This window comes from Anser cygnoides, chromosome 7 (genome assembly GCF_040182565.1).
Source record: "Anser cygnoides isolate HZ-2024a breed goose chromosome 7, Taihu_goose_T2T_genome, whole genome shotgun sequence".
Lineage (NCBI taxonomy): Eukaryota > Metazoa > Chordata > Aves > Anseriformes > Anatidae > Anser > Anser cygnoides.
In genome coordinates, this window is record NC_089879.1 from 7,410,988 (window position 1) to 7,437,035 (window position 26,048).

Sequence of the window (26,048 nt, forward strand, 5' to 3'; positions counted from 1 at the left end):
CACCCACTTACACATCCCTCAATTCCTACATGGAGAATCGTGCTTCTCGCTTTGCACGAACTCCTCCCGGCCATTCCCCGGTTCCTAAAGCAGATGAAGCACAGCAGGGCAGGACCAGACCCCCAGGCGGTGCCAAACGGCTGTGGGGACCAGGTTAAATGGAAAACCTGACTCGGGCCACCCCTGCAGGTCGCGGCTCTCAGCCGTGCCATCTGCCGGCAGCCGTCCCCTCCGAGGAACGAGGTCTGCTTGCACCATCTAGTGGCTTGCTCAAACCGAGCTGAGGTGCTGCAGGCAGCCCCAGCCGCCTGTAAACCAGGCCTGGATGATAAACAGAGGGAGGAGGCACCTGTGGTTGCATGCAGCTGTAAGTGGAGATAGGAAATTCAAAAGGCATGCCTACCTACATTAATATAATAAAAGTTCTGAATCATAAATCCTTTTTTTTCTCGCTTTTTATTACATGTTATTATCAGTAAAAGCACTCACACGTGCACACACGCCCCCCCCAAAAAAACCAACCAACTAAAAATTAAATTAAAATAAAATAAAATAATAATAAAATAAAATAAAATAAAATAAAATAAAACAAAATAAAACAAAACAAAACAAAACAAAATAAAATAAAATAAAATAAAATAAAATAAAATAAAATAAAATAAAATAAAATAAAATAAAATAAAATAAAATAAAATAAAATAAAATAAATAAAATAAATAAAATAACAGAATCCATATGAAATAAATTGGTAAGGAAGGTTCTTCCACTATAACACACACACACGCACACACACACACACACACACACAAAAAGTATTCCAAGCTCATTTCCGGGGTCCAAGATTGTGGAGTTCAGACCACAATCATTATCACACATCCTTGTTTTGTAGCTGCTGAAGAAGGAAAGCTTTGCTTTCCTGCAAAGAGGAGTTGAGGAGTGAAAGTGATGCTACAGAAAGAGATGATTTTACTGAGTGAAGAAAGGAAGGAAGAGGATATTTCTAAGAAATCTGTTAAAGAGATGGAAAAGATCATTTTCCATGAATATGTTTATGCTATTTTTTATTGGCAGCCAGAATACTGAAAAACATCATCCAAAACCGAGATAGCTTGTTTGTATTTTTTTTTGTATTTTTTGTATTTTTTTTTGTATTTTTTGTATTTTTCTTTTTTCTTAAGTGTTTACAGAAGTGATTCCCTCCAAGCCTTTAACTCTTCTTATTTCTTCAGGCTTCACAAGCCAAGGTCTAAACCTCCAGCTGTATTCAGATAGGGAGAGCATGACCTGGCAGAGGCATGTGGCGATGCCCAGCAATAAATCAGTATTCAGCAGGCCCTGGCACCAGGAGAGCCACTGGTCTCCGAGACTGACCTCTCCTTCCCCTCCTTTTTTTCCTTCAACCCTCCCTAGGGCCGGGAGTGTTAGCTAAGAGCCCCTGAGTTCAGCACTAAGCAGGAGTGAAACACAGACTTTGCAGGATGAAGTATCTCTGGTGAAGGCCGGGGAGCCCAGAGCTGGCAGCATACCCGAGCCCTGCGGGTGGGCGACCTCAGGCATGCCTCTTCACTCCTCCGCACCCCTCCTCTCCCTGCTTCATAAAATAATGGCCATTTCTTATCTCTGAGGGAGGCTTAGAAATACACTCATGAAGTACAAAGCATTACTCCTATACTGTATATGTAATATACTGCATATGAAATATACAGTATTATTGCTGGGTGCTATTTTGCAGTTGATGTATTTCCATATTAATGTGGCAATGGATGCTTGGGCAGCCCACAGCTGGGAGTCTCCAGGAACCCTCTCCATGCACAATTACAGAGAAAAGGGCAATTAAAGGCCGTGACTCCACAAGCCATACTGAGTCAATGCTTCCCCTGGCCCTTGATGGCATCATCTTTGAAATGCAGGAAGGCATTTCCAGGACTTTGGCAATACAACTAAAATGGCGGCAGGTTATTGGCAGGCGGCATTATTCAGGGATAGGGTCACTTTCAAGGACTTTGGTTTTCTTTTGAAGACAGTGAGAGCTTTGCAAGCCGTGTCAGTCACCCAGGTGTGGGAGCTCACCTGTGCTGTGTAAACACCGCCTGCCCTCTCACCACAGAGACCTGCCTGAAACATATATATGGATGCAAAGCATGCAGGAAGCACTGAGAGAGGTTATGTTTAATGTGGACTTCTTTGAGTACAACTTGTCCATTCTTTGAGACAAAATGATACCTGTAGAAAGTAGAGCCTTACCCGTTAGGAAGACAACTTACATCCCACAGGACAGCTAGAAATGTAAAACTTTGGAGGGGCAGATGTAATAGCTGCGACTTGCACCTCGATGATAAGCCACACAGAGATGAGTTCCAACCAGCCAGCCAGCAGCCTAGCAGCACTGTTGGTAAGCACAAGCACAGTCAGCGTGTCCAGGTAAATTTCATTCAAGTTAGCACAAACCATCTTCCTGGTGGTGTGAGCTGAGGCAGCCTTTAGCCACCACTTCAGCACCAAGAGGTGCAGGCACGTGCCTGCGGCAGGACTACGTCCTCATGCACTTCCCACACCAAAACCACAAGGCATCACCCCGTCAGATGGCATGTGAAGCAGACCTGAAGCATTCACCTTCAGCTTTGACAGTAACCTCCAGCTGCTTTTGTCTCTTCACCGCTATTGCCAGGACCAACAGAGCACAACCTCTGCCCTAAGGGTTGTATAAACTAGTGACTGGGAGATCCATCTTCCCCAGAGATGGATAAGGATCGTGCACCCACAAGGATAGTGTGATGATAAATAATTAGAAGACATCCCTATTTTCTTCAGATGAAAGACCTGCAAAGGCCTCTCCCAGTTTAACATACTCTTGCCCAATTTTGACAAATGTATCAGAGAGCAAGCCAGCCAGGCACTGAAATATGCCCTCTCCCCTGAGGATCTATCAGTCTCTCTTGATCTCCTCTCACCAGGTAACAAGCGTTTGAGTGTGGCTGCTCCCCTGACTGATCTCCTTTCTGCACCTGTTCCAGCTTGGTTTCCAAGGTAGCTCCCGTCTGTGAACAAGCCATGCTCATGGGCTCAGGACATCGATTCTCCTACTATTAATCTCATAAACTTGATAATGTGACCATGACCACTTTTACATAAGCACTTCTTTTACATACATGCCCTCTGGTCCAATTTCATAAAATGTGCTTGATGATTTGCAGTTTTGCAAGTGTATCACATTTGTCTTTTTCCACTCTGGAGAGGAGAAATACATCTTATTCACTCTGTGTTTGTCAGATTCATGCTCTGTTTAATTACCCTGCTTTCCCATCTTTCCAGCCAGCTGCAAGAACCTTGACCAAGAGCTATTCGGTTCATTTCTGATGCTAAATTAACAATTACAGACTGACAGACTGATGCTTTTCCCAGTGTTCAGAAGAGTGACCTAACAGGCTTATGCAGAGATGACAACAGGTATTCATAAATACTAACACTCAAAAAATGAATGCATTGAGCAGTCAGGCACTGACTGATCAATGGGTCAGGTCAAGTGCCTGTGAGCTGGACTGCAGCTGGTGGGGTAAAGTAGCAGAGCTGAAACAGGACAGCCGGGCAGTGCACACCCCGTACTTGCCATGAAATTTCACTGCATTGCATGAGGCTCCTGCATTCATGGGTCCTATTTCACTGAGTTTCTTCCTTTTTGAAATACACCGCAGCTGCTCCGCAGATCTACTCAATCACCCAGTGACACATATTTGTAAACTAGCCATGAAGATTTTTTCTTTCTTGCTTAGCCAGCACGGGCAGGAAGTGATAAGGTCTGCTTTGGTTACAATGAGGGATGCATGCTGCAGCAGGCGTGTGGCTAGAAACCTTGGATAATGGATGGTAACTTAAGGTCCTTATCTAAGATGCTCTGAGGAACTGCCATAATAAAAATAATAAACAGCAGCAATAGTAATTATTAACAGAATTCAAGGAGTCTGACTCCAATCCCTTGCTGGGTTTAATAATTTAATGATTCTGCTGACTTTGACAGATCTGCTTCTGATTTAAACTGCTGAAAGTGAAATCAGCACTAGGGCCCAGATCTTTTGTCTGCCTTATAATTAAGCTATTCTGAGAGGTTGTATAGCTCCTTGATGATGCTATTCAGACTAAAAACCAAGTGAATTTTTTTGATCTAAGAAGCTGTTACTAAAGTCAACCACTTCAAATCCGGAGCAGGAGACTGGAGATTTTTACAGGAACAGACTCCCCAATGTTTTTGTTTGTTTGTTTCTATGACACCTTTTTCCAAATAACAGAAATACTGAGAGCAGTTCCTGACTTGACTTCATGTTTCCATCAATAAAAGCTTGTAAATGAAAAAAAATATATGTATGTGATTTTAAAAACACTGGGCTTAGATTAAGCTCAAGGGTTGGGCAATATGTTTATTTGAACATCATCCCTAAAATCTATTTTAAAATTGCCTGCAGATTGAGTTTAATGACTTCCTTAATTGCTATGTTTATAGCATTGTTAATAGTTGTGCTTCTGTTTCTCTATTATCTTTTAGGGACTGACAGAGGAAATGCTTCTCTAAGGACGAAGCGAATGTCTGCCCCTGGACCCATGTCCCATGTCCCAGGAACGCCTGAGGAACTGAGGGCACGTTGGGACACTGATGGGAACCGAGATGGGGAGCTCTGCCAAAATACGACAAAACATGGCCACAGGAAAAATAATTGCTAACCACAACAGTGCTTGATGGAGGGATAAAATACATCTTAATGTTTTTCTATTTTTGACCAAGAAAAGCTTCGGTTTATTTCAATGAGATGTTTGCTTGTCTCAGGCATCTGTGATCGCACCCTGACTGTGGATCACTGCTGGCAGGGAAGAAAAATGCCACCCCTCGATGAGTAGAAGAAGAGCAAGCAACAACTGCCAGCAGTTTAGCTGGTTTGTGTAGGAAAAGCTTTCCATGAGATGGCAGTTTAGGCATGAAACAGCTCTTCTAAAACCAGGATCAGAGGGATTAATGGCAACACATACTCTATTTGTCCCTTGTTTCCAAATCTTTCACTAAAGGCACTGTGAGCTTTGCCATGGATTTCCAGAAGATCAGAACTCAGCCCTCTGCTGCTTAGGTAGCATTTAGAAGTAGCTTTTCTATAAAGTAAAAACATGTCGACATACCAGTCCTTAATCTCTTTAAGCACAAAGTTTATTTGTTTCGTCAGCAAAGCAAATTGCTGTAAAAACCACTTAGCAGCATGAACTCTGTTGCACAGCAGATTGAAAAGCAGTGCTGCCGGTGGTCAAAGCGCTGCACAAGCACACACTCACACACTTTTTCTTTACAGACCCAGACAGCAAACCTAACTTCTTAGGGCATCAAATCATGTCCTGTTCTTAAACTCCGAGGAAAGTTCATAAATCCTATTTTATTTTATTTTATTTTATTTTATTTTATTTTATTTTATTTTATTTTATTTTATTTTTTATTTTATTTTATTTTATTTATTTTATTTTATTTTATTTTATTTTATTTTATTTTATTTTATTTTATTTTATTTTATTATTTTTTTTTTATTTTATTTTATTTTATTTTATTATTTTACTTTATTTTATTTTATATTTTATTTTTTATTTTAATTCTTCCCAGTAATTACAAAGCTATCTCAAGACTATTTAAAGTGTTTGGGAAACATCTTTTAAGAAGAATGCCAAGTATTAGCTTGTAGATTGTACCAGCTCTTCTCCTGGGAAAGGCTGAAAAACACAGTATCAAACCTGGAGAAAGCTGGTGCCGTTCCATCAGCAGAATACCACAACATGTCACCATGTCTGTAAGAAGCTGGAGCTACAGCAACAGCACAGAGGGATCAAAAAGAGCTTCATTCTTTCAGGTCCTTCTGTTCTTACTCAGGTGAATGACTCATCCCAGGGAGATATTAAAGATAAAATGGCTAAAACCTTTTTAAAAACGCTCTTTTGTCCATCAGCATTAAGCAATTGAACCCAAACTCTTCCTACACATCCAGGCTTGCTTTGAAAACATTTTGTGAAAATGCTGCTATGACATTTGCCCAACAAAAAATTCAAAACATGTATTTACATCAACATTCGTTTAAATGTCAGCAGAAGTTTTCGTGCAGGCATCAGCCAGTCTCGTTCTCCAGGAAACTGAGCAGCCCTGTGCTTTTGGCTGGCGAGTCCATTTGGAAAGCTATCCATTAAACATCAGTGAGGCCTATTCAGTGCTCTCCTGTGACTGCAGACTGGCAGATGAGAGAATGACAGCTTAAAAATAAGTACAATGTCAGGCTGGTGGGCAGACGGCCTCCCCCTGACTATATGCTGAATGCCCCAAACTCCTAAATTCTTTCACTGGCAACAGCTTTTATTCCTTGCCACAAGAAAAATATAAGTGGGAAAATTGTGGAACACGAGTGTCCCATACCCACAGTCAGAGCCCCGGTCCCCAAACCTTGCCTGCTTCTCAAACTGTTTGTCACATGTGGCAAAAAAACAGCAAACGGGCGGATTTCCCCTCTCGGGCACTGATCTGAGAGCACGACGACAGTCAGCATCGTACGGCAGGTCAAATAACTCCCTTCCAGCACAGCATCGAGTGCTTTTTTATATGGCAATTCTGTATGCTGATCTGTGGTATCTTCCCTCTCCGTTTTCCTGTTCACACAGGACCTGTGGAAGCAGATAATGTAATGAGTCAGTGTTGTTAGACAACATAGTTACCCTGATTTCTCATCAGTAGACGCTTAACACAGCAATTTATTTTTCACTGTCGAACATCTCTATCATTTTCACTGTCGAACCTCTCTGCTCTTTCCTTCTTGCTTTGTTTCTCCTTGCCTGCTTGCCCATTTCCTTCCATTTCCTCTGGACTTTGATACAACCTGAAAATGCATAAACATAAAGTTTTGTGCCTGATACACGAGCTTGAAACAGCCTGAACTAACCTCAAAAGAACAAGATTTTATCTTCTGAGAGGCTGAATTTTTAACTAAAAGGAAAAAAAAAAAAAAAGCTCAGGTTCACGTGCCAAGCTGTGAGTGCACATGCCAACTAACATTCGTCCAAGCACTTCCCAAAACTCCCTAATGAGTACCACGTGCAGACAGCCAGCTATTGGCACGCACACGTAATGCACTCACGGACTTCACTGTCCATGAAGCTTTGCACTTAGACCTTGGGCCCCTATCCCAAAAATATTGGCCTGATATATGAGAGAGCTGTTGTCTTCGAGCAGCTATTACTTGCCATGAGTGATGGAGCAAATTCCTAGTATTTCTGTCACCATCTGTGCTGATGCACTTTAACAAATGTAATTGAAATTTATCCGGTGCAACTTGATCCCCCTTGCTCTGTGTGTAACGTAGGATATCGCTTGGGATGGCTTGAGAAATAGGTTTCTTACCATGTATGTGTGTAACAGGTAAGGAAGAAAGGGAAGGGTAACCTAATTAAATACTTAATTTAGGTGCTTTTTATAAATAATAATAAAAAAGAAAAAATAATAAAAATAACAAAAAATTAAAAACTAATAAGATGAAAATACAAGAAGATATAAGAAAATATAAGAAATAAAAGATAAGAAAATACAATAAGAAAAAATAATAAAAAAGAAAAAGTATTCAGTTTGTGAAAACCCATGAAAAGAATGAGACCCGTCACTCTGGACTCACAAAACACTCATATTGCATGCAACAGCCACACATGCTACGTTTGATGCACCCTGGGGTCTGGAAATGAGGATCACAAGGTATGCTGGGAACCTGGAAGCAAAGGGGACTGCAGGGACTCCTCTCAGCTGGAGTCTCAGCCTTTGCCTCTGCTGAGGCTGCCGTCACGCATGCTATTAGCGTTCATTATATGAGAGTGTTTGTGTGATGTGGGTGCATCTCCACCTGGAACGAGTTGAAAAAGCATAAAGGCCATCAAAGTGCTATCAGATGTTATTAACGTTTAGCCCACTAAAATCTGGACCACATCTGAACTACTGGCACACAGATGACAAGTCCTCCATCCCGTTAAGAATTTCCTGAGTCCTCAGGCACATTGCTCATGTGAGAGATGCTTCTGAATGGCTTACTGTTCTTTAAATGAACAAGCGAAAAAAGAAGGGGAATATTTCTGGTGGTTTCATTGATAGCTTTTCAATTCAGTCCCTGCATCTTCCTTCTGCTGCTGTTTTCTCTCTCAAGAGGTTTACTTGCACGAAATCCTCTCCTCCCCGTGGCTGTGGGTTGTGAGACCTGTCCACCAGCCCAAACACTGTGCCAAACATGCTGATCTCCAAAAGGATCTTGGACCATGGGCTGGCTGCACAAATGTTCCCCAGGCCACCACTGTATTTTCAGTACTTCTCAGGCACCTTTTCATCATACTATGGATATATATATATATTTATTTTATATATATGTATATATATATTTTATATATATATATAAAAGGCTATACAGAAAATGGCTCCTTCTACCTTTGCTGTCATTTTCTCCCTCTAACCCATCTGCCCAAAGGCTTTCTGCTTCTTCCACTCATTCCTCCATCCCTCCCTCTATACTCCCCACACCAGGAATGCCCTCCTTTTCTCTCCTAAGTGCTCGTGACAGCTGCCATCTTGGCCCAATCAGGAGTGATTGATCCAGCATCCTTCAGCACCAAGTGCATTTGATCTGTGAAGCTCTCCAGCTGGGCTTGTAATAACTCATATCCTTTGTGGGTTATACATCAAGCAACTCTTTCCCCATCAGTCACGTCTTTCCTGATAGAAAAGTCCTTCCATGAAGCCCTTCACTGCTAATCCGCCATCTCATGCGGCACGTGGTGGAAAAAGTTATTATGAAAATCAGTATTTTGTATTGCTTTGATGCAAGCCAAGCTGATTTCCATGTCAATTTGTTCAAAAAAATAAACTTTTTGGGGGAAAAGACTGTGAATTCTTCGAGGATTTAGACCTTGATAAGAGCAGTCAACTCATAAATATTTATGCCTGAGGCTCACTAAATGAGCCACTGCTCACTACTTTGTCTCATTTTCATTAACTCTGTTGCTTTATTTACTGAGCTACATTCAGAGCTGAACAGACTGATCTGGTGCTATCAATGTCAGCACAATGCTGCTGCATACTCCTCTGTCATCTGGGAATCTGTTTTCTGACTCTGATAGAAAGAAAATTAGGGACAGATATTCCTGGTTGTGTGGGAGCAATGTTTCATTGCACCTGCAAAGAAGACATCAATACCTTTTAATGCCTGACTTTGGAGTGTGTGTTCAGCTCTCCACCCACCTTTAGGTCCTTGACATAGGACAAATGACCACGTTATGTTTGCTGCAGGTCGGTTGTCTTGGGTTGCCTAAATCACATTTTTCTTGTGACATGCTTTGCATAAACAGAGGGCGTTTGTTCAGAAGACCTTAGGATTCGTCTAACACACGCGTATGTGAAATTTCAGAAAATAGATTTACTGAATTTTTTGTGGGCTAAATAACAGCCCACTTCAATGCACTGCAGGCACTGAAATCAGGTGAGAACACAATCAAGAAGCCCAATATTCTGTCTCGGAGACACCAGGTCACAGAGAAAGAACAGAAGGACAGAAAAGGCTGTAGAGATGTTTCTTCAGACTCTGCCAGTTCTGGTCTCAGAGATTATTGAACTAGAAGTGCTATCTTTGTACTTACTTGTTTTTCAGGTTATTCTTTCATGAATTTACTCCATCTCCCATTGATCTAATGTGAACGTTTAATTGCCACATCCTCTCATGACAGGGAATATCTATGGCTTAATTATATGTTGTGTGAAGTTCCATTTTCTCCTCTTTTTTGTTTCTTTTCTTAAATATGCCACGTGCTAGGTTCATTTGGCAACCCTAGATCTCAATGAAAGATGTATAATAATCTTTCAGTTATTCCCTATTTCTCCATGCCCTCGCAGTGTTGCACACTTCTTATGTACTCCCTCACCTCTTTCCAGACTAGAGAGCTACTCTACACCTCTCATATGGAAGTTGTTCCATATCTTTGTTCATCCTTTTCCCCTACCTATGGACTTTTTCTAATTTTCCTTTACCCTTTGTGAGGTGAAGGACCAGAGCTGCACATTGTATTCAAGAGGCAAGAACATCATGATCTTACAGAGGGCCATGGTGATGTGATTTGTTCTCTCTACTTCTATAAAATATTCTCTTATCCCCCACAACTGACATGTTCTATGTTAAGTAAAGCAGTTTACTGCCATCCCTTGGCCATAATGAGAATGATTTTATTCATGACCCTTTTTGCAAGTCCAGCCAAACTTCCCTAAATCCTTAAAATAAATGTGATGATATGAAGGTACAACATCTATGAGAAGTCTATAGGGGCCAGATTCTGGATTAATCCTTTGGCATAAAAGACATCTCAATGATATGGGAGAGACTCGTCCTTTGGCAGAAAGACCAGTTCTTACTAATGCTGGCAGTGTTAGGCATATCACAAGGAAAAACCCCGAGGAGCAGGAAGTGTAGTCCTCTGATCCAAAGCCCATTAAATAATATGAAACTTTCCATTGATTTCTGAGAACTTTGGCACAGGTCCAAAGTCCTACACTGATTTTAATCCAAAGACATAAAATGAGGTAATATGAGAGTAGTCTGTATGGAAGGACTTTGTACACGATATCAAAGTCAGGGCAGACATTAAAAAGTTAACCAGAGTTCCTTCCAAATGCTATCTTCTTTATTGTTGTCCTTATAAAGCACTTTTCTATATACCCTCATTCATTATATACATTGCATATCACCAGTTCTTAATCACAGTTAATTAGTGATAACAAGGACAATATATGTTACTGTTCACAGTGATTGTAACAGAGTTAGGATGTCATGTAAATACTCTGAACTTCTCATCTTCAAATGGCAAACTTGCTATGGAAAACAATGTACATTCTCCCACAATCAAGCATGCTTTAATATCTAATGATGTCATTCACATTCAGTGTGCATGCATATAATTTACACACTAAGAGGCAGTTAATTAAAGTCAGTGGTTTCTTTTATAGACTATGTTTTTTTGACATAAAAAATGATAGCTTGACTCAAATTATGAATAATATAAGCAAAATCTTGAAAAAACATATTCCCACACTTCTGTGCTTCAGTACAGAATCCTTACCACATCCCAGAGAAATAGGTAGACTTCTCTTTCTATGAGTGGGTGAAGGACCCACAGAAGTCAAGCACTTTGTGCGGAGTAAAACCCGAATTAAAGGAGAGAACTTTTGGGATTGGTGTCCCCAGGCCATCACATTTCTTTAATGGCAAAGGTGGAGTTTCATTCCATGGCTACAGTCACCCGGAGGTCCTTCATGCCTTGCCCCAGGTGGCCCTCTCAAGGGCAGAACTTGTCTCGGGCACTGTTACGGCTGGACACCATGAATCACACCTTGACTCTGGGCTGAGTACAGATGTGATAAGTGAAGGTGGAAAATAGTACAGAGAGATGAGCAACTTTCTGACTGATTTATGGACGAGGGACAGAGAAAGAGGTGAAAATACCTTTCTTTAATTTTAAATTTTCTCTGGACGGCACAAAGATGCTTGCAATACACGCAACCATGACGGACCAGCAGCTGGGTTCACACTTCTTCTCCCCAGCTCTCTCCGCTGATGAATCCTGTTACCACAGCATGTGCTCGCAGTTCGGCACGGACAGCCACGACCCAGCTGTCCCTGGCTGCAGGCAGGGTGCCAGGACGAGACAGGGATCTGGGCTCTGCAAGAAGTGCTAAAAAAAAAACTCAGTTGGCTTGTTGTGGAAGAGAGGACAGGAAGCCTGCTGAAAGTCAGAGCTTTGCAAAAGGTGCTGGGGAGCGCCGGCAGGGAGAGCTTTCTGCTCTTTCATCATGCATTATCTGCTTTTATTATTTAGGAGATGGGACCCTTGTTGGAAAGTACTCCCTGGAGATGCCTACACCAAGTGTCTCCTCAGGCATCCAGCCAGTTTACAGCAGATTAGCACGGGGAATCAGAAGAAAATGTGCCTTCTGCAAGCCCAAGGCAGAGAGTGGAAATGCACAAGAACAGTTTCATCTCATCGCAGGGGCAAATGCATATGATTGAGGGAGAAATGACTACGCTTATTTTGGATATAACTTCTTTGGATATACCTTCTTTGATGGCATCTTTTTCTCTCCACAAAATGAAATCACCTTTTTATATAAGACAATTAAGCGGTCCTGGCCCAGCTTAAAAGCAATGAAGACAATTTCCATGCCGATAATAATATAGAGGGAGAAAAACAAGAAAAACTTGGGATGTTCCAGTTGTGTATCTCCAAACCCAATAGTTGTCAAGGTGATAAAGCAGAAATAAAAGGCTTCCTGAAAATCCAATCTGGTTTCCCAGTTTGGAAGAATGGCAGCTGCACAGGAGATGTACACGAAGATAACCAGCACCATTAACACAATGGGCACATCTAATTTTTCTAACTCTTTTCCTATTTTGTCAAAATTCTCAATTACTCTGGACATTGTTTTTCCCCTGTCTAGTTCAGGACATGAGCTCCATCTCTCTATGCTTTTACTTCTTGATGGCTTTTTGTATTCATTTTCTCTGGCAATTAACAGCTCAAAAATTTCAGCATTGCGATATTGGACCGGCTTTCTTTTAACAGCTGACTGATTTTTCAACATTTCCACAATATTCAAGGGTTCATTTGCAGCTACTTTAGACAGCACTCTGGATTTTGATCTATCCCCTCTGTTACATGTGGATCCGGAACAGAGTTTAAAGGCTAGAAGTTTTGACTGTAGCTTTCTGAATTCGTTGTAAGACTTGGACAAGACAGTCGCAAGGATGTCTCCCATGTCAGTCAGGACCAAGAACATCAAAGGGATGCCAAATAAAGCATACAACATGCAGAGATATTTTCCAGTCCTTGTCACAGGATAGGTATTACCATAACCTTGAACAAAAAAAAAAAAAAAAGAAAAAAAAAGAGAGAGAGAGAGAGAAGGGAGAAAGGGAGGGAGAGAGAACGTTACTTATTACACCTGTACTGGACTTTTTACTGACACCAATTTTACTGAGCCATTTTTTAGTCCAGAGCATACTGTCCTTTTTGGCTTTGCTTTGAAGCTGTTCAAATTTCTGCCTTGCAGCCTGGTTACTGATGCAGGCATCTGCCCTCTCCAGGCCCGTGGAGGTTTGGAATTTCCCAGTTCCGTTGGATTAACTCTTCCTACCATACCCGCATGGGCTCTTTGACTTACCTGACTCTTAACAAGAGGCCATTTAGGGAGAAGAAGCAAGAATTTGGGGCAAGTCCATGACCAGGGTCCAACCCATGCCCTGATGGAGAAGAGGAAGATTTCCATATCTGGGAATATTGGCTAGGCAAGGTCCAGAGGGGGAGACAGCAGGAGAGGTCCTGCTTTTCTTTGCCAAAACCGCTTATCGTGAATGGTAAGCTAGTAGCGTAATTTGAAATTGTTCCTAGTTCATCAGATCTAGCTCTAATGGCATGCCTTGTATTGACATTTTATTTGTACTGGCTTCATAGTTCTCAGAGGCTCTTACATGTACACAGAAAAACAAAGGATCAAGTGAAGAAACATCTGTTTATCACATGAGGAAATGCATGCTTATCCCGGAGTACCAAAGCTTACAAATATCAATTACAACACATAGGAAAGTACTACCAACCACACGGCCTTTGTGATCCATAAAATGGTAGCAGAAGATATACCCTCTCCCTAAATTCAACTTGGGTATTTAATTTTTCTTCCCCTAACAGTTGGATGTGAATGTCAGTTTGTAAATTAGTGCTTTTCCCTTACAGTGTTAGAAAACATCTGCATTACATTAATTTTATTAGTTTAACAACCATTTTTCTCCTCATCCTCTAGAAAGACATAAAGCATTTCTTCTCCCCGTTCAAGCACATTGTTCTTTTTTAGGTGAACTCCCAGGTCAGGTACTCAGCCCGTGAGGTTATCAGCTGGGATGCTGGAGTGTGGATTTCTTCCTGTCCTCCGACCATTCACTAATGGTCTGAATCCAGCCTTGGCCCCTGCTTTGCTGTGGGACACTGACAGACTATTTATTCTCTGTCACTCTGTTCCCCACTGGTTCATCGGGAATGCTAATACTGCTGAAACAACTGGGGAAGATTAATTATAGCAGTTATTGCACAGAGTGACTTCTCAATTTCCATACATTAGAAATACCTTATGCAGTTCTGACCACCGATCTCTAGCCTGGATGCTCGCTTCTGCTAGATAATTAAAGGTAGCTGGGTGGGCTCTCACCTGAAGTGATTTACCAATTCCTAATACTGCAGATAACAAACCCACCACAACAGAAATAGCCATCTCTTAGCAAGAAATAATCCAGGCTTCCTACCGGTCCCAAAACTCAGCTCAAAACCTGAGGCTCCTGTGTGAATGCTCACTGCTATGAAGACCAAAAATAATGTAGTTTAGAAATTTTAGAAATAAATGGATCGCTTGGGCCAGTGTGTATGGAAACATCTCTACAGTCCCACGTAAATGGAGATGGGAAAGTATTTCTAGGCAAGAAGTCTTCAACAATATGGTTTTCCACCTGTTTGCTGAAGTCGAAGCTTTCTGGTAAGAGGCACTTCGAAATGTTTCTGGTGTTGTGTTTGTACTAAGAAATATTTACTTGGAGGAAGGTACAAGTCTGTATCTCCAGCATGTGTCTGAACTCTTAAGCTATTCAAATGTGCCTGTGGAATAAAAAATGTGTCATTATCTCCCTGAGACAGAAGCACTCCAGCGTGTAGCACTGAGAGAAGCACACTCTACGAGAGCCAGCTGTACTCAGGGGCTGCAGTACGCTGCTTGAAGGCAGTCACCAAAGTCATCAGAGACAGAGGTTCAAGCCTCTGCTGTGACTGAGCCAGCAGATCCTACATGCTCCAGTGAACTTATTAACTCTCTCCTTATTCCTTGTGGAGAATAATCAGGTTTTATTTTGCCTTAAGATGCATACCTGTGCTGGGATCTTGAGTATATCCTAATGCGGTGGAGAAACGTATTTGCAATTTGATCCAATGCCGTGGGACTATTTCCCACCCAGCCTTAATGCTGACAAAATATTTAGATAGTGTCTGTATTCGCCAGCATTTGAGAAAGATTAGCAAAAAGACAAAAGTAACTTTGGAAATGAGCATGAGGAGTTGTATTTAGCAATGCAGCGTGAGCCAAAACCGTAACAGATGTTCCTATTTGATCTAGGTCATGCTTTGAAATATGAAGGCAGAAGGAAAGATTTCAGAGGTGTGATTTAAGCAGCGCTGTGTGCTGTTAGCCCAGAGAACTGTGAACAACAACAACACAGTCAATTATAGATCCAGAGGTTTACAAAGCAACATTAGACATAAACAACAGGGAAGCAATTTAAAAACAATATACACATAATGAATTGCCTCTTTCAGTAAAGAAAACATTACCCAGCATAGCACACAATAGCGGCAGGAATAAGGTTTGATTGAAAAATTGAGCTTTCTTTCATTTCAATGTAATAGTTCTGTGCATATGTCATATATGAGCACATGCTACAGTATGCATGCAATGCTGCTACTAATCAGCACATAGCATCGCTATTGCTTAAATTCTGACTTGTCCCTGGGGCTCAGCTACACCTCTGAAACCCGTGTTTGCTGCACCCCTCGCAGACCCATTATCAACACACATGAGAAAAATTCAGGTGGGATTGGAGGTTCTTTTTTTTTTTCCTAATTCCCTGGTAGAAATACATTAGAGAAAGCAGTGTGGCATTTGGTTCTGTAAGGGTTACTTTACCTCCAGACTTACCCACAGTGGTGAATACTGTGCAGCAGAAGAAGAGAGACCCAAAGAAACTCCATATATCTTTTGGATTGACAAACCAGTCTCGTTTAGCTGTGCTGAGCAGTCTATGGATTTCTTCCTTAAACGACTCCTCGTTTTCCGTCATGTTATCTGTTACGGTAACAGCAGAAACTGAGAGTTTGCAGACCCCCAGTCAGGGAGCAGCCTAGGTTTATTATTCCAGGGAATTTTACTCCAGCTGAGCGTTTGCTCCTAGTCCTTTAGAAGATAAAAAGATTCACCTCACACACCCCATTGAAAAAATGAGGTGGGTCCACTGGCTAATTGTGATAGCACAGCTTCCTGAGCAAAAGTCCAAGCCCACGTATGATCCCCATCGCAGATCCAGGAGGGTTTCGAGCCCATATCCTCCACTCTACCCCTCCATCAGCACAAGTGGGTCTGGGGAGCAGCACCACACCTGCCTGCACCCGAGCGTCCCATTGCCAGAGGGATGCCCAGGTAGGGATCCTCGGAGCTGGGACAAGGGAGCAGGGAGAGACTTTCTGAGACAGAGAACCCAGCCCCCAGCAGGCAGAGGGAAACAGCACGGAAATCTCAGCTGCTCCTGGACTTTAGGGAACTAGGGCAAAAAGGGACAACACAAGCACATCACAAAAAGTCTTTTAAGTATTTACAGGCAGGAGCACAGGGACCAAGGAAGCTTGCAGTCAAAATCACAGTTAAGGAAGATAAGCAGGCAACAGCAGTCATCAGCTAAGCACAGAGAAAATCCCATTTGCAGGCTCAGCCGTTATTACTTTGAAGAATGTCTTCAAAAGCCAAAAATCTCATTCAGAAAGCAAAGGAATGAGTAACTCTGTGTACAATTAAGTTATTTTGCTATTCTGGTACATACCTGATAAATTTCTGGAGATGTACCACAGATTCTGCAGAAAATTTCTATATTCTTCACTTAAATTTACCTTCCGGTTACCTTCAATGTGGGAAAACATGAGAGCCCCAAGAAAAGCATAGATCACGAGAGACAGAATGAAGCAGGCATGTGGAAATACTGCCCAAAATATTTTTTTGCATGCCCTTTTACCTCGCAGAGGCTGTGATGTTGATGCCATCCTAAGCTCTTTTTTTTCTCTCTCTTTTTTTTTTTTTTTTAATTTTGTGGAGAAGATAGCTTTTAGAGACAAGGAGGAGGATGTGAAAGCTTTTGCATCCTAGAAAAGCTTCTCCCGTGAAAACAGGGATTGTTCTGCCTCAGGCTTTCAGATCACATGTCTTATAAGTGAAGATTGCACTACAGTCCCAATGGAAAAGGAGCACAACTCATCAAGCTTTGAAACATTTCTCAGTCGAAAATATGCCCCTGTATCCCCGAACCACTACTGCCCAGCCACTGCTGCAATGCACGTGGATTACCAGCTTCAGTGGGTTTCTCTTCGGGCCAATTTGTCTTTAAGGTTTCCTTTTCTGAACTACAGTTTCTCACTGATACAGAAGAAACATATTTCTAGCTCCCCAGAGGGAAAATGCACACTGTGAGTGACAGATTTCTATAAAGATTTCTCCCAGAAGTGGAGAAAAAAAAAAAAAAAGAGCTAAGAAGGTTTTTGGTCAGTTCTCATGTGATTAAAATCTTCCCATTAATTTGAACTCCCATTCACTTTAGTAAGCAAGAACTGACATTCAGTTCAGGGTTACTGATCCTTTCAAACTGTATCCAACATTAAAAATATTTTTTTTCCTTTCATCCATCACTGTAAAACACTTAGAGCAATGAACACTGCTCTTGATAATGTTAATAGTGGTAGTAAGGGGAGTTGGACTTGCCTGAAAGAGCTGTTAAATATTTCATTAAAAATGGAGACAGCCTTGCCCAGCCAAGACCTTCTGAGATATTTGCAAGCTAAACTTCCACGCTATGAAGAAATACTACATGGTTGTAGTGATTTCTTCTGGGTCAAACTCTCAGCAAATTGGATCACAAGATATCACATGCCTGTTAGTATGGCAGCCTCCACTATAGAAAAGAGGCTTTCAGGGCTAAGACAAAAATAAGCCTGTGTGCTTGCTACTTTTCTGGTTTTCTGATTATTTGACCCAGTAGTGCTTTTTTTTTTTACAATACCTTCATAAATCCTCTTATTGCAATCTTTTTTTTTTTTTTCACCGTCCTGAAACACGGGGTTAAAAACTGTTAATATTCATACTTAATGAAAAGCAACAGGACCTTCTGGGAGGCTGCACTTCAAGACAGTGTGCTGAGATTCAGTGCCCTTACCAGGGGAACAAGGGACATGGAGCAACCAGCAGGGCAGGTGACAGAGCAAGGTGGCGGTGGGCAGGGTACCCCGTGCTGGAAGGACAAGGCTGGCTTCTCTGGGCGAGTTTTGTACAGAGTGGGTAACAGTGACGTACAAGCTGACAGAGGTTACTTGGATTTCTACAGATGTGTTGACAAAGTCCCTCGTTCTCAGAAAGGGCTTATTAAAACTGGAGAAATTTCAAACAGCGATGAGCACGATTGAAAGTACGGACAGCTTTCATGAGGAATGACCAAGCAGTGTCTTTGACCCTTGAGAAAAAAAAAAAAAAAACAACAAGCAAACAATGAAACAAGAACACAAACAAAAAACATGAGGGATATGTAGGAGCAGTCTTCAAACTCATGCGTGGTTCAAACTAATGGAGAGAGTGGGTAAGGGATCAGCTCTTCTGGGACCAGAATTGGGGACCATCAAATGAAGCAAGTAGAAACCTGGTTCAAAACAAACAAAAGAAGATGATTTTCACCTAGCTGGAAAACTCCAAAGGATGTTGGGTTTCTATACATTAAAGAAGAGGGTGGAGAGTTTAGAAGCACAGTCATTCAATGTTACCAACAGGTAAACCAAAGTGGGTTCAGCAACCCTCTGAACTGAAAATAATTGGCAACTGGGAAAGTGAAATGGGACACTGGGCCAAATGGGCCTTATGTCTGAGGCAGTATACTCACATTTGTGTCCTTATAAAAAAGGCTCTCACAGCCCAGTATGGCAATTCTGACACAATTTGTCCTGTGGATTTTTTCATCTGCATCTCAAACATAAGCCTCTTTCCTCCAAAGTGCTTTAAAAACTTCTTGGCCTCCTCCTATACATGGTAGGATTGCAAAGTATTGAGCAATTCCCAGGAGCTTCTCAGCCATTTCCAACACCAGAATCCGAGCTTGTGACAACAAGAAAATTTAATAAAAATACATTTTGAAATGATTTTTACATTATTTGCTTAATCTAAACCATTTCCCACTATTGCCGTATTACATATTCGAACTCAGTTGCTTAAAAGCAAATCCCACTAACCACAAGTTATTCCAAATTGAGTTACTGTTACTTCTATTGAGAGATTTTTGCAATATGCATTTCCTATTCTTGTTAATGGACAGCAAACCTGCACTTTTCCTAACTTCCATTACTTTGATTAGGGCAAATGTGGGTGTTCTGAAGGTGCTCCTTGAAAGGAAAGTTTGTGACCACAGCTGTAAGGTTTAATTATTCCAGTACAAACACACACACATTAGAAGTCATGCTTTATCTGACTTTCTTGGATTACAGAGGTTAAATGAGGAAGGTCATTGTTTGTGCAGTGAGAAGGTTTTCAATAATCGATAAAGCTCATCAGGCATCGAGACACCTAGCACGCTGTCACAGACCTGCTGTGTTTATTTCTGCTCTACGAAGGGCTGTTGGACCCCGTGTACTGTGCTGGCCAATACTCAACAGTATGACACCTTCCTCTTTTTTATGAAAAAAGCCAAAGACTTGAAAGGGAGTGATTAAATAAGTAGCCTTATTAAAAAATAAATAAATAAAAGGCATCAGACTAAACTTTTTGCTTTTTTTTTTTTTTTTCGCATCCAGCACTGATGGTTTGATAAAGAACTAAGACCCCAGCTTGGCAGCACTTCATGACCAAGAGAATTTAAAATGATCAGTGTGAGACTGGATGTTAACAAGGATCACAGAGGATTTTATCTATTGCTGCTCACATACACACCACGGAGAATATTTCCAGAATGCCCTGAATACTCAGCTCCCCGAGCAAACAGGAGTGTTTCCGTATAACAGTGATATCAGCCCCCCGCAACAAACAAGCCACAGGTAGCAGCAGGAGTTGTACCAACACGAGCCCAAGTCTGGGTTCTGGGTGAGCATCACTGTATTTGCCCCCCAGAAGCAGGTCACCCCACCCAGTGAGGATGGACGGGGGGTGTCAGTGGGGTTTCAGATGTGGTGTTTGGGGGCCTTGCCAGCTCGCATAGACCCCTCTCCTTCCCACCCACCGCCCCTTGAGACCTGTCCCTGGGACAGTCCACAAACAGCACAGCATGCACAACCCGCCAGACGAGTGGCACGTGCTTTCCAGGCACCCTGAGCTCATTTTTCTCCTCCCTACCCCAATAATATTCCTCTGGAGGATGAATTCCCCTGTTCCCTCCTGGCACCTCCTGCTCTCCCTGCCGGCCCCTTGCACCTCAGACGGCTGGGGATAGATGGAGAAATGCGCTAATTGGCTGTGTAGAGTCTCTTGGATTCCCCGGGGGAAGGTTTAGCTTGCTTTGTATCCACCTGTAAAAGTCTCAGCTCTTGCTTGAGTCAAGTGCTTGAGCTTATAACCTCTGGGAATATTTGAGAGCACTCAGGACTAGCATCCTGACACTGCATATAATGCTAAGTGGATTCAAAGATGTCCAGGACTCTCACCCTGAACTGGAGAACTTCCTATTGCATTCTTTGCTCACACGAAAGCCAAGCAAACAGTCCCCATCGTTTCATCTATGAGAGACAAACCCTCTTCACATCACCCCCATGCTCCAGGAGCAGCCCAGACTCAAGTACTCCTCCCCAGTCCTTCTCTTTTTTTTTTTTAGCACAGATGAAAGTGTCATGGCCAGAAAACACCTCAGACCTCTCACTTCTTCACCTGGCGACTCAGCAGCAGGACCAGCCACCCGATTCATTCTTCACCCCTTCTCCCCGTGCTGGTGGGCTGGGTAGAAGGGCTGCCCTCTCCTTCATCCTGCCCCTGCTGTCGGGACCGCGTGCCAAAGGGGACTGACGGGTGCTTGAGCCCAAGTGGGGAAGCTGCTCCTGGACAGACAAGACCCCCTCAGCCCCCAACCTTCCTTCCCGGTCTCCAGCCCCTTTCTCAAGTGCCGTGGAAGAGCAGAACCGACCCCTGACAGACGCAGTGCAGCAATTCCTAATTAGCGCGGGGAAGGCTTTGCAAATGAAGCTGGGCACCGCTACCTCCCAGCGACGCGTACGCTGCTCATTTATCGGCGTGACTCACTTGGATGATGCGATAACACTTCGTGGTGTTGCAGCAGGCAGAAAGGTTAATATCGCAGTGAGTCACCGGGGTAAGACCTCACCGCAAGTGAGAGGCGGCGCAGGAGCCCTGGGCTTGCAGATAAGCAGAGGGGATTACCGAGGTTCAGCTACATGTCTTATGCCAACGTCTTTACTGAGTTAATGTAGTGAACGTAATGCTGGTATAGTGGAGGCTATCTCAGCCCAGTAGTTTCATTTTAAGGCAAACAAGCTCCCCGTGGAGAGATCGGAAAACTGCTTCTTTGGAATTTAATTAACATTAGAGCATGTGAGATTATATGCTACATAAAAGCTAAGCATCATGATTCATGTCAACAGAGCAATTTTACACCATTTGAACTGAAAAAAACCCACAACCCCACAACTTAGAGTCAAGACGACTAGTCCACTCTGCTCCTTAAATGAATAAAGAGATTTATTCTTTGTTATTATTAATGTGGCACCATACGTATATAAGCAGTTTAACAGAGGGGATTGTAAAACCTCATATACAGGAACAAGCTTTTAGCTGTCAATATCCACCAGCATGCATCCCACATCGTCTCTGTGAGTGGCAGAGACCCTCGCAATTCTCAGCATGCGGAGTGCTAATGTAAAACCATCTACTGAACTTCTTTCTAATGTCAGAAGCATGTTCATTTAAACCCAGCACAGATAAGCAGGATGTAGCACTGGCTATTACCAATAACATTGAGGTCAAAGCTGTATCTGAAACAACTCCAAGGCTGAAGGACAATTAATCCCGAAACTACGATGTGCACAGTATTTTCTACTCTCAGCCGTCCCCTGCGCCGTATAAACCGCAGGCTGGAGGATGCTGACGATCAGACACCTTTCTGCTTCCCATCACTGGCAATCAGATGTGATTTGTCATCAGATGGGATTTGTCAATGGCCCAGAGTTTCCTGAACTTCAGGCTAAATTTTCCACCACTTACTTTCATCCCAATAATTCTAATGACACTCTAAGCTATTTCTCTTCCCCTTTCTGTATTACGTACTCTTACAATATTTTAATTCCATTATCCTACCGCTCATTAGTCGTTGTGGATGCAAGGGGTGGAAGATTGTTTCAGAGATGGGTGTGCCTTGCGCCATCATCGAGTTGACACTTCAAATTTCTTTCAGTTCTGCTGATTTCCTTTAGCTCTGAGCAGGGATACAAGAATTTTTCAAACCCTGTCCCACCCATTTCAGCTAATACACTATTAATTAGCTTACCCTTTGTTATGTTGGCCCCTTTAAATGTTTTTAGCAGGCATGGGAATAGCTCCTAAGTGCTTTTTAGTGACTCAGTAAACAACATTTTACCACGTTAGTGGGGAACACTCTTTCAAGCTCTATACCTGTCAAGTGTAGCTTCACATGTTTAATTAGTTTAAGCCACAATTCCTTAGTGATGCGATCCTGGCTGTGTTGATGAGGAAGACTGCATTACAAAAATGCCTTCTACAAAAATGATATATATTTTTTTCTTTGATGGAAAGGAATGTAACATCAAGAACTGCATGCAAAATTGCCCATCACTTCTGAGGAACTTGTTTTAAAAAAACAAGTGCGTTTTAAGTGTGTTTTAAAAAAACAAGTGCGTGGAATGAAGCCTTTTCTGCCACCCATCTCAATAATTAAGTATCTTGCAGCACTGCAGGATGAGTCACCTGGCCCAAAGGCTCTCTCTGTGTAGCGAACCCAGCAGGATCACGAAGGCCACCTCGCGCCACCGAGACTGTCTGGCACCTCCTGCCCAGCACTCAGCCTGCTGGCCCAAAGCCACAGAAATGGCACTGACCCAACAGAGCCTTCTCCGTGGCTGCCAGGGAATCTGAGACATAGGGTGGAGCGGGTTAATGGCAGGCTGAATGTAAATTCGGGGGGGTCATGGTCATCCTGTGCTCTATAAGATGGGGCCTGAGGGCAGAGCTACAGCCTGGTGCAAGCTTGGACTGGGAGGTGGGGGCTTCGGATTTGATCTAAACTAAAAGGTGTGTCAAACTATCAGAAAGAAAAGGGTCATGGGCTGGGCAGCTGAGTGAATCGTTTGCATAGGCATTATACCAGGGGATTCAGAGGGTCCTGAAGGTACTGGGTGTGCACAGCAGGGGGGAGGCAGGACTGGAGGTGAGTGCATGTCCCTATACAGCACCTTACAGCCCCAGGCGCCTCTGTTCCCCCTCTGCCTTCCTCATGCTATGAACTGGAAGGCGATGTAGAGCACACCAGCTGCATTTCACACACACAGGAGCTGGAAAGGCTCCGTGTCCCCACCCCACCGAGCTCCTGGCAGCCAGCACCAAACAGACATCCCTTGGCAGACTGCCTCGCGAGGGTTGCTGCCTTGTCCCAGCTTTTTCAGGCTAACTGCTGGTGACACAAGGACTACAGGTGGTAGCTGTTCTCATGCTGCCCTCTCGTGCACTCTTCAAGAGGTTTTTGCTCAGCCGCTTACCTCCACCTGGCAGCACAAGGCTATCATCTCACTGGAGCTGGTGGGTAGCACATCGTGCCTGCCAGGATTTCTAGGTCATTGTGCCAGCACTTCCTTCCAGATTATCAAAGACCTCTGCCTGTGGAGGCATGCATATACACACCAGATTTCGGTAGTGTGCAGAACTCAGTATGTTCTCCCTGGGTCACCCCATTGCTAAGGAGAGGTCAATGGGATCCTTTCTCCTGTGCAGCCCGTGAAAGCTGCTGGAGCCTAGGAGGTCCTGAGAGAAGAGAGATCTGGTCACAGCACTGGACAATTTAGAGCAAAACAGAATAGTTCACTTGGAAAGGATCCGCAAAGGTGATCAAGTCCACCTGCCTGATCACTTCAGGGCTAACCAGAGGTTAAAGCATATTATTAGGGGCATTATCCAAATGCCCCTTGAACTTTGATAGGCATGGGGCATCAATAAGGTGTTAGAAGACCAGCCTTAGCAGCTGGCTCAAATGCTTGCCCCAAAGCAGTCCCCATCACATTACACCTGCAGAGCAGCTCCTCTGGCTGATCAGCCACATCTCAAATAGCTCAGAGGTGCAGTACATAACGCGGGCCGCCTGCAAGAGCTGCAGAGCCACAGGCTATGGACAACAGCAAGGCCTAACGAGAGCACATTGCTCAGGGAGGCTCTGGGTAACGGGGAGGCCTTAATGCCCTTAAGGACAAGAGGCAATGGCAAGGAAAAATGTGATTAAATACAAGGGAGAAAAAATGACAAGGACTGTGGTTAAATGGCAGAGAAGCTGTAAAATCTCAGTCCTTGGAGACTTTCACCATTCAGCTGGATTAGGCCATGCGCAGCCCTGATCTAGTTTTGAAGTTACGACCAGAGACCTCCAAAGAGCCCTTCCAGCCTATATTCCTCTTTAATTCCATTTATTCTAGCACCAAGGTATGTTTTGTTTCCTTGTCTAAGTACAACCATTAGAAAACAGCCATCTCTAAGAAATTAATCAGTCATTAGATCAAATCTTCCACAGCACAGCAGCTTCGATGCCGGTAGTGTTGTAGGCACTGTTCTTTAAAACACCAGCAGGCAGGCAGCTAGAAATGGTCAGGGAGGATCCATCTGGGACCCTAAAATCTGTGGCAAAAAGGAGAGGATCTGTATTTTTTTTTTCCTGAACTTGACTCCTGCAGCTGCAAGTGTTTGTGATAGGGCACTTGCAGCTGGGATGACAGCTCAAAAGCCAAAAAAAAAAAAAGTAGGGAGCATCACAACCCATGCTCAGACCCCAGAAACATGGAAGAAGTGGTCAGATGCTCCTCCTGAATCTGGATTTCAGAAGACACTGCTCTGTAGCCTTCACCTCCCCCTCTGCAGGTCCCAGCTCCCTCCCTGATGCCAGAGCCAGGACCCCGGTTCTGCTGTTCAATCCAAGCTGTCACCATACAGAAACAACAGCCTCTGAGCTTCTCAAAGCACACTTTTATGTGGAGGGACTAAATCCTGCCCCATCTAAGCACTTAGATGACACACAGTAATTTCTGGTGCATTACCTGCTGGCCGAGTTCTCTGAATACTGCTCTCAGGTGATTTCTCTGCATTTACTGGTACCTCTAGGAGTTACCCTGAGAAGGAACGAGAGCTGCCAGGACATGTTACAGGCCAATATTTGTAAAAACATTTCCAAACTGAACGAGGAATTTGCTAAAAGCTGCAGAACGTTTCAGCCTGTGTGTCATCTCAAAGCCAGTAGCCTTGGCCAGAAGTGAGATTTGCTCCCAAATGTGCAGGAAGAGGGATGCCAAAGGACCCCTTTCCTGAATTTCATTTCAGCCTTGCAGAGAAGCTCTCTCCTTCCTTGCGGTCAGATGTTTGCGTAAATAAAAGTAAATTGTCTTGGGAAGTGCCCTCTGCAGTTTTGGACCTTTGTCACCCTTCTGAGAATATCATAATTTTTGTTCATTAATTTGAGACTGAGGTTGCTTGCAGTCCAACACTAATAGCAGAAATATTCCATTTATACCAATTAAGCATTCAACTTAATGCTTTTATATAGCTGATTTGTAGCAGAATTTGGTCAGACTGCTTCCATTTAAACTTATGTAACCCATTTTAATGGGTATGAAAGCAGAACTAGCTTTTTTCCTTTAATAAGGCATTGCAGATGTTCTGTCTGTAGACTCATCACTCAGACCATGCTCCTGCTTCCTGCTTGTCTTCTCTCTCACTTCTGTCCCAGAACTTGCTGCTCTCTGCTGTCTTGTAGGAGAAGCGTACACCCTGTATGCCATGCACTATTGCAAAGGGAGTTCTACCCAGCCCAGGCCAGAGTGGACTATTTTAAAGCCATGCTTAAGATGGGCGAGTTGAATATTCAGAATTGTAAGGGTAAAGGCTGCTAGTGTAACAATGACACATCCCCTTTCACATTTCCATGGACTTA

At 43.0% G+C, this 26,048-nt stretch overlaps 1 protein-coding gene across 1 annotated transcript; it reads right to left on the reverse strand.

Moving 5' to 3' along the window:
- Positions 1-12,064: 12,064 nt before the first annotated feature.
- Positions 12,065-16,971, reverse strand: KCNK18 (potassium two pore domain channel subfamily K member 18). The gene is made up of 3 exons (XM_067000763.1): positions 16,704-16,971; positions 15,809-15,955; positions 12,065-12,933 (listed from the first exon to the last, which is right to left on the reverse strand). The coding sequence occupies exons 1-3, from the start codon at positions 16,918-16,920 to the stop codon at positions 12,107-12,109; spliced, it is 1,191 nt and encodes a 396-aa protein (XP_066856864.1). The 5' UTR covers positions 16,921-16,971; the 3' UTR covers positions 12,065-12,106.
- Between the last annotated feature and the right edge of the window lie 9,077 nt (positions 16,972-26,048).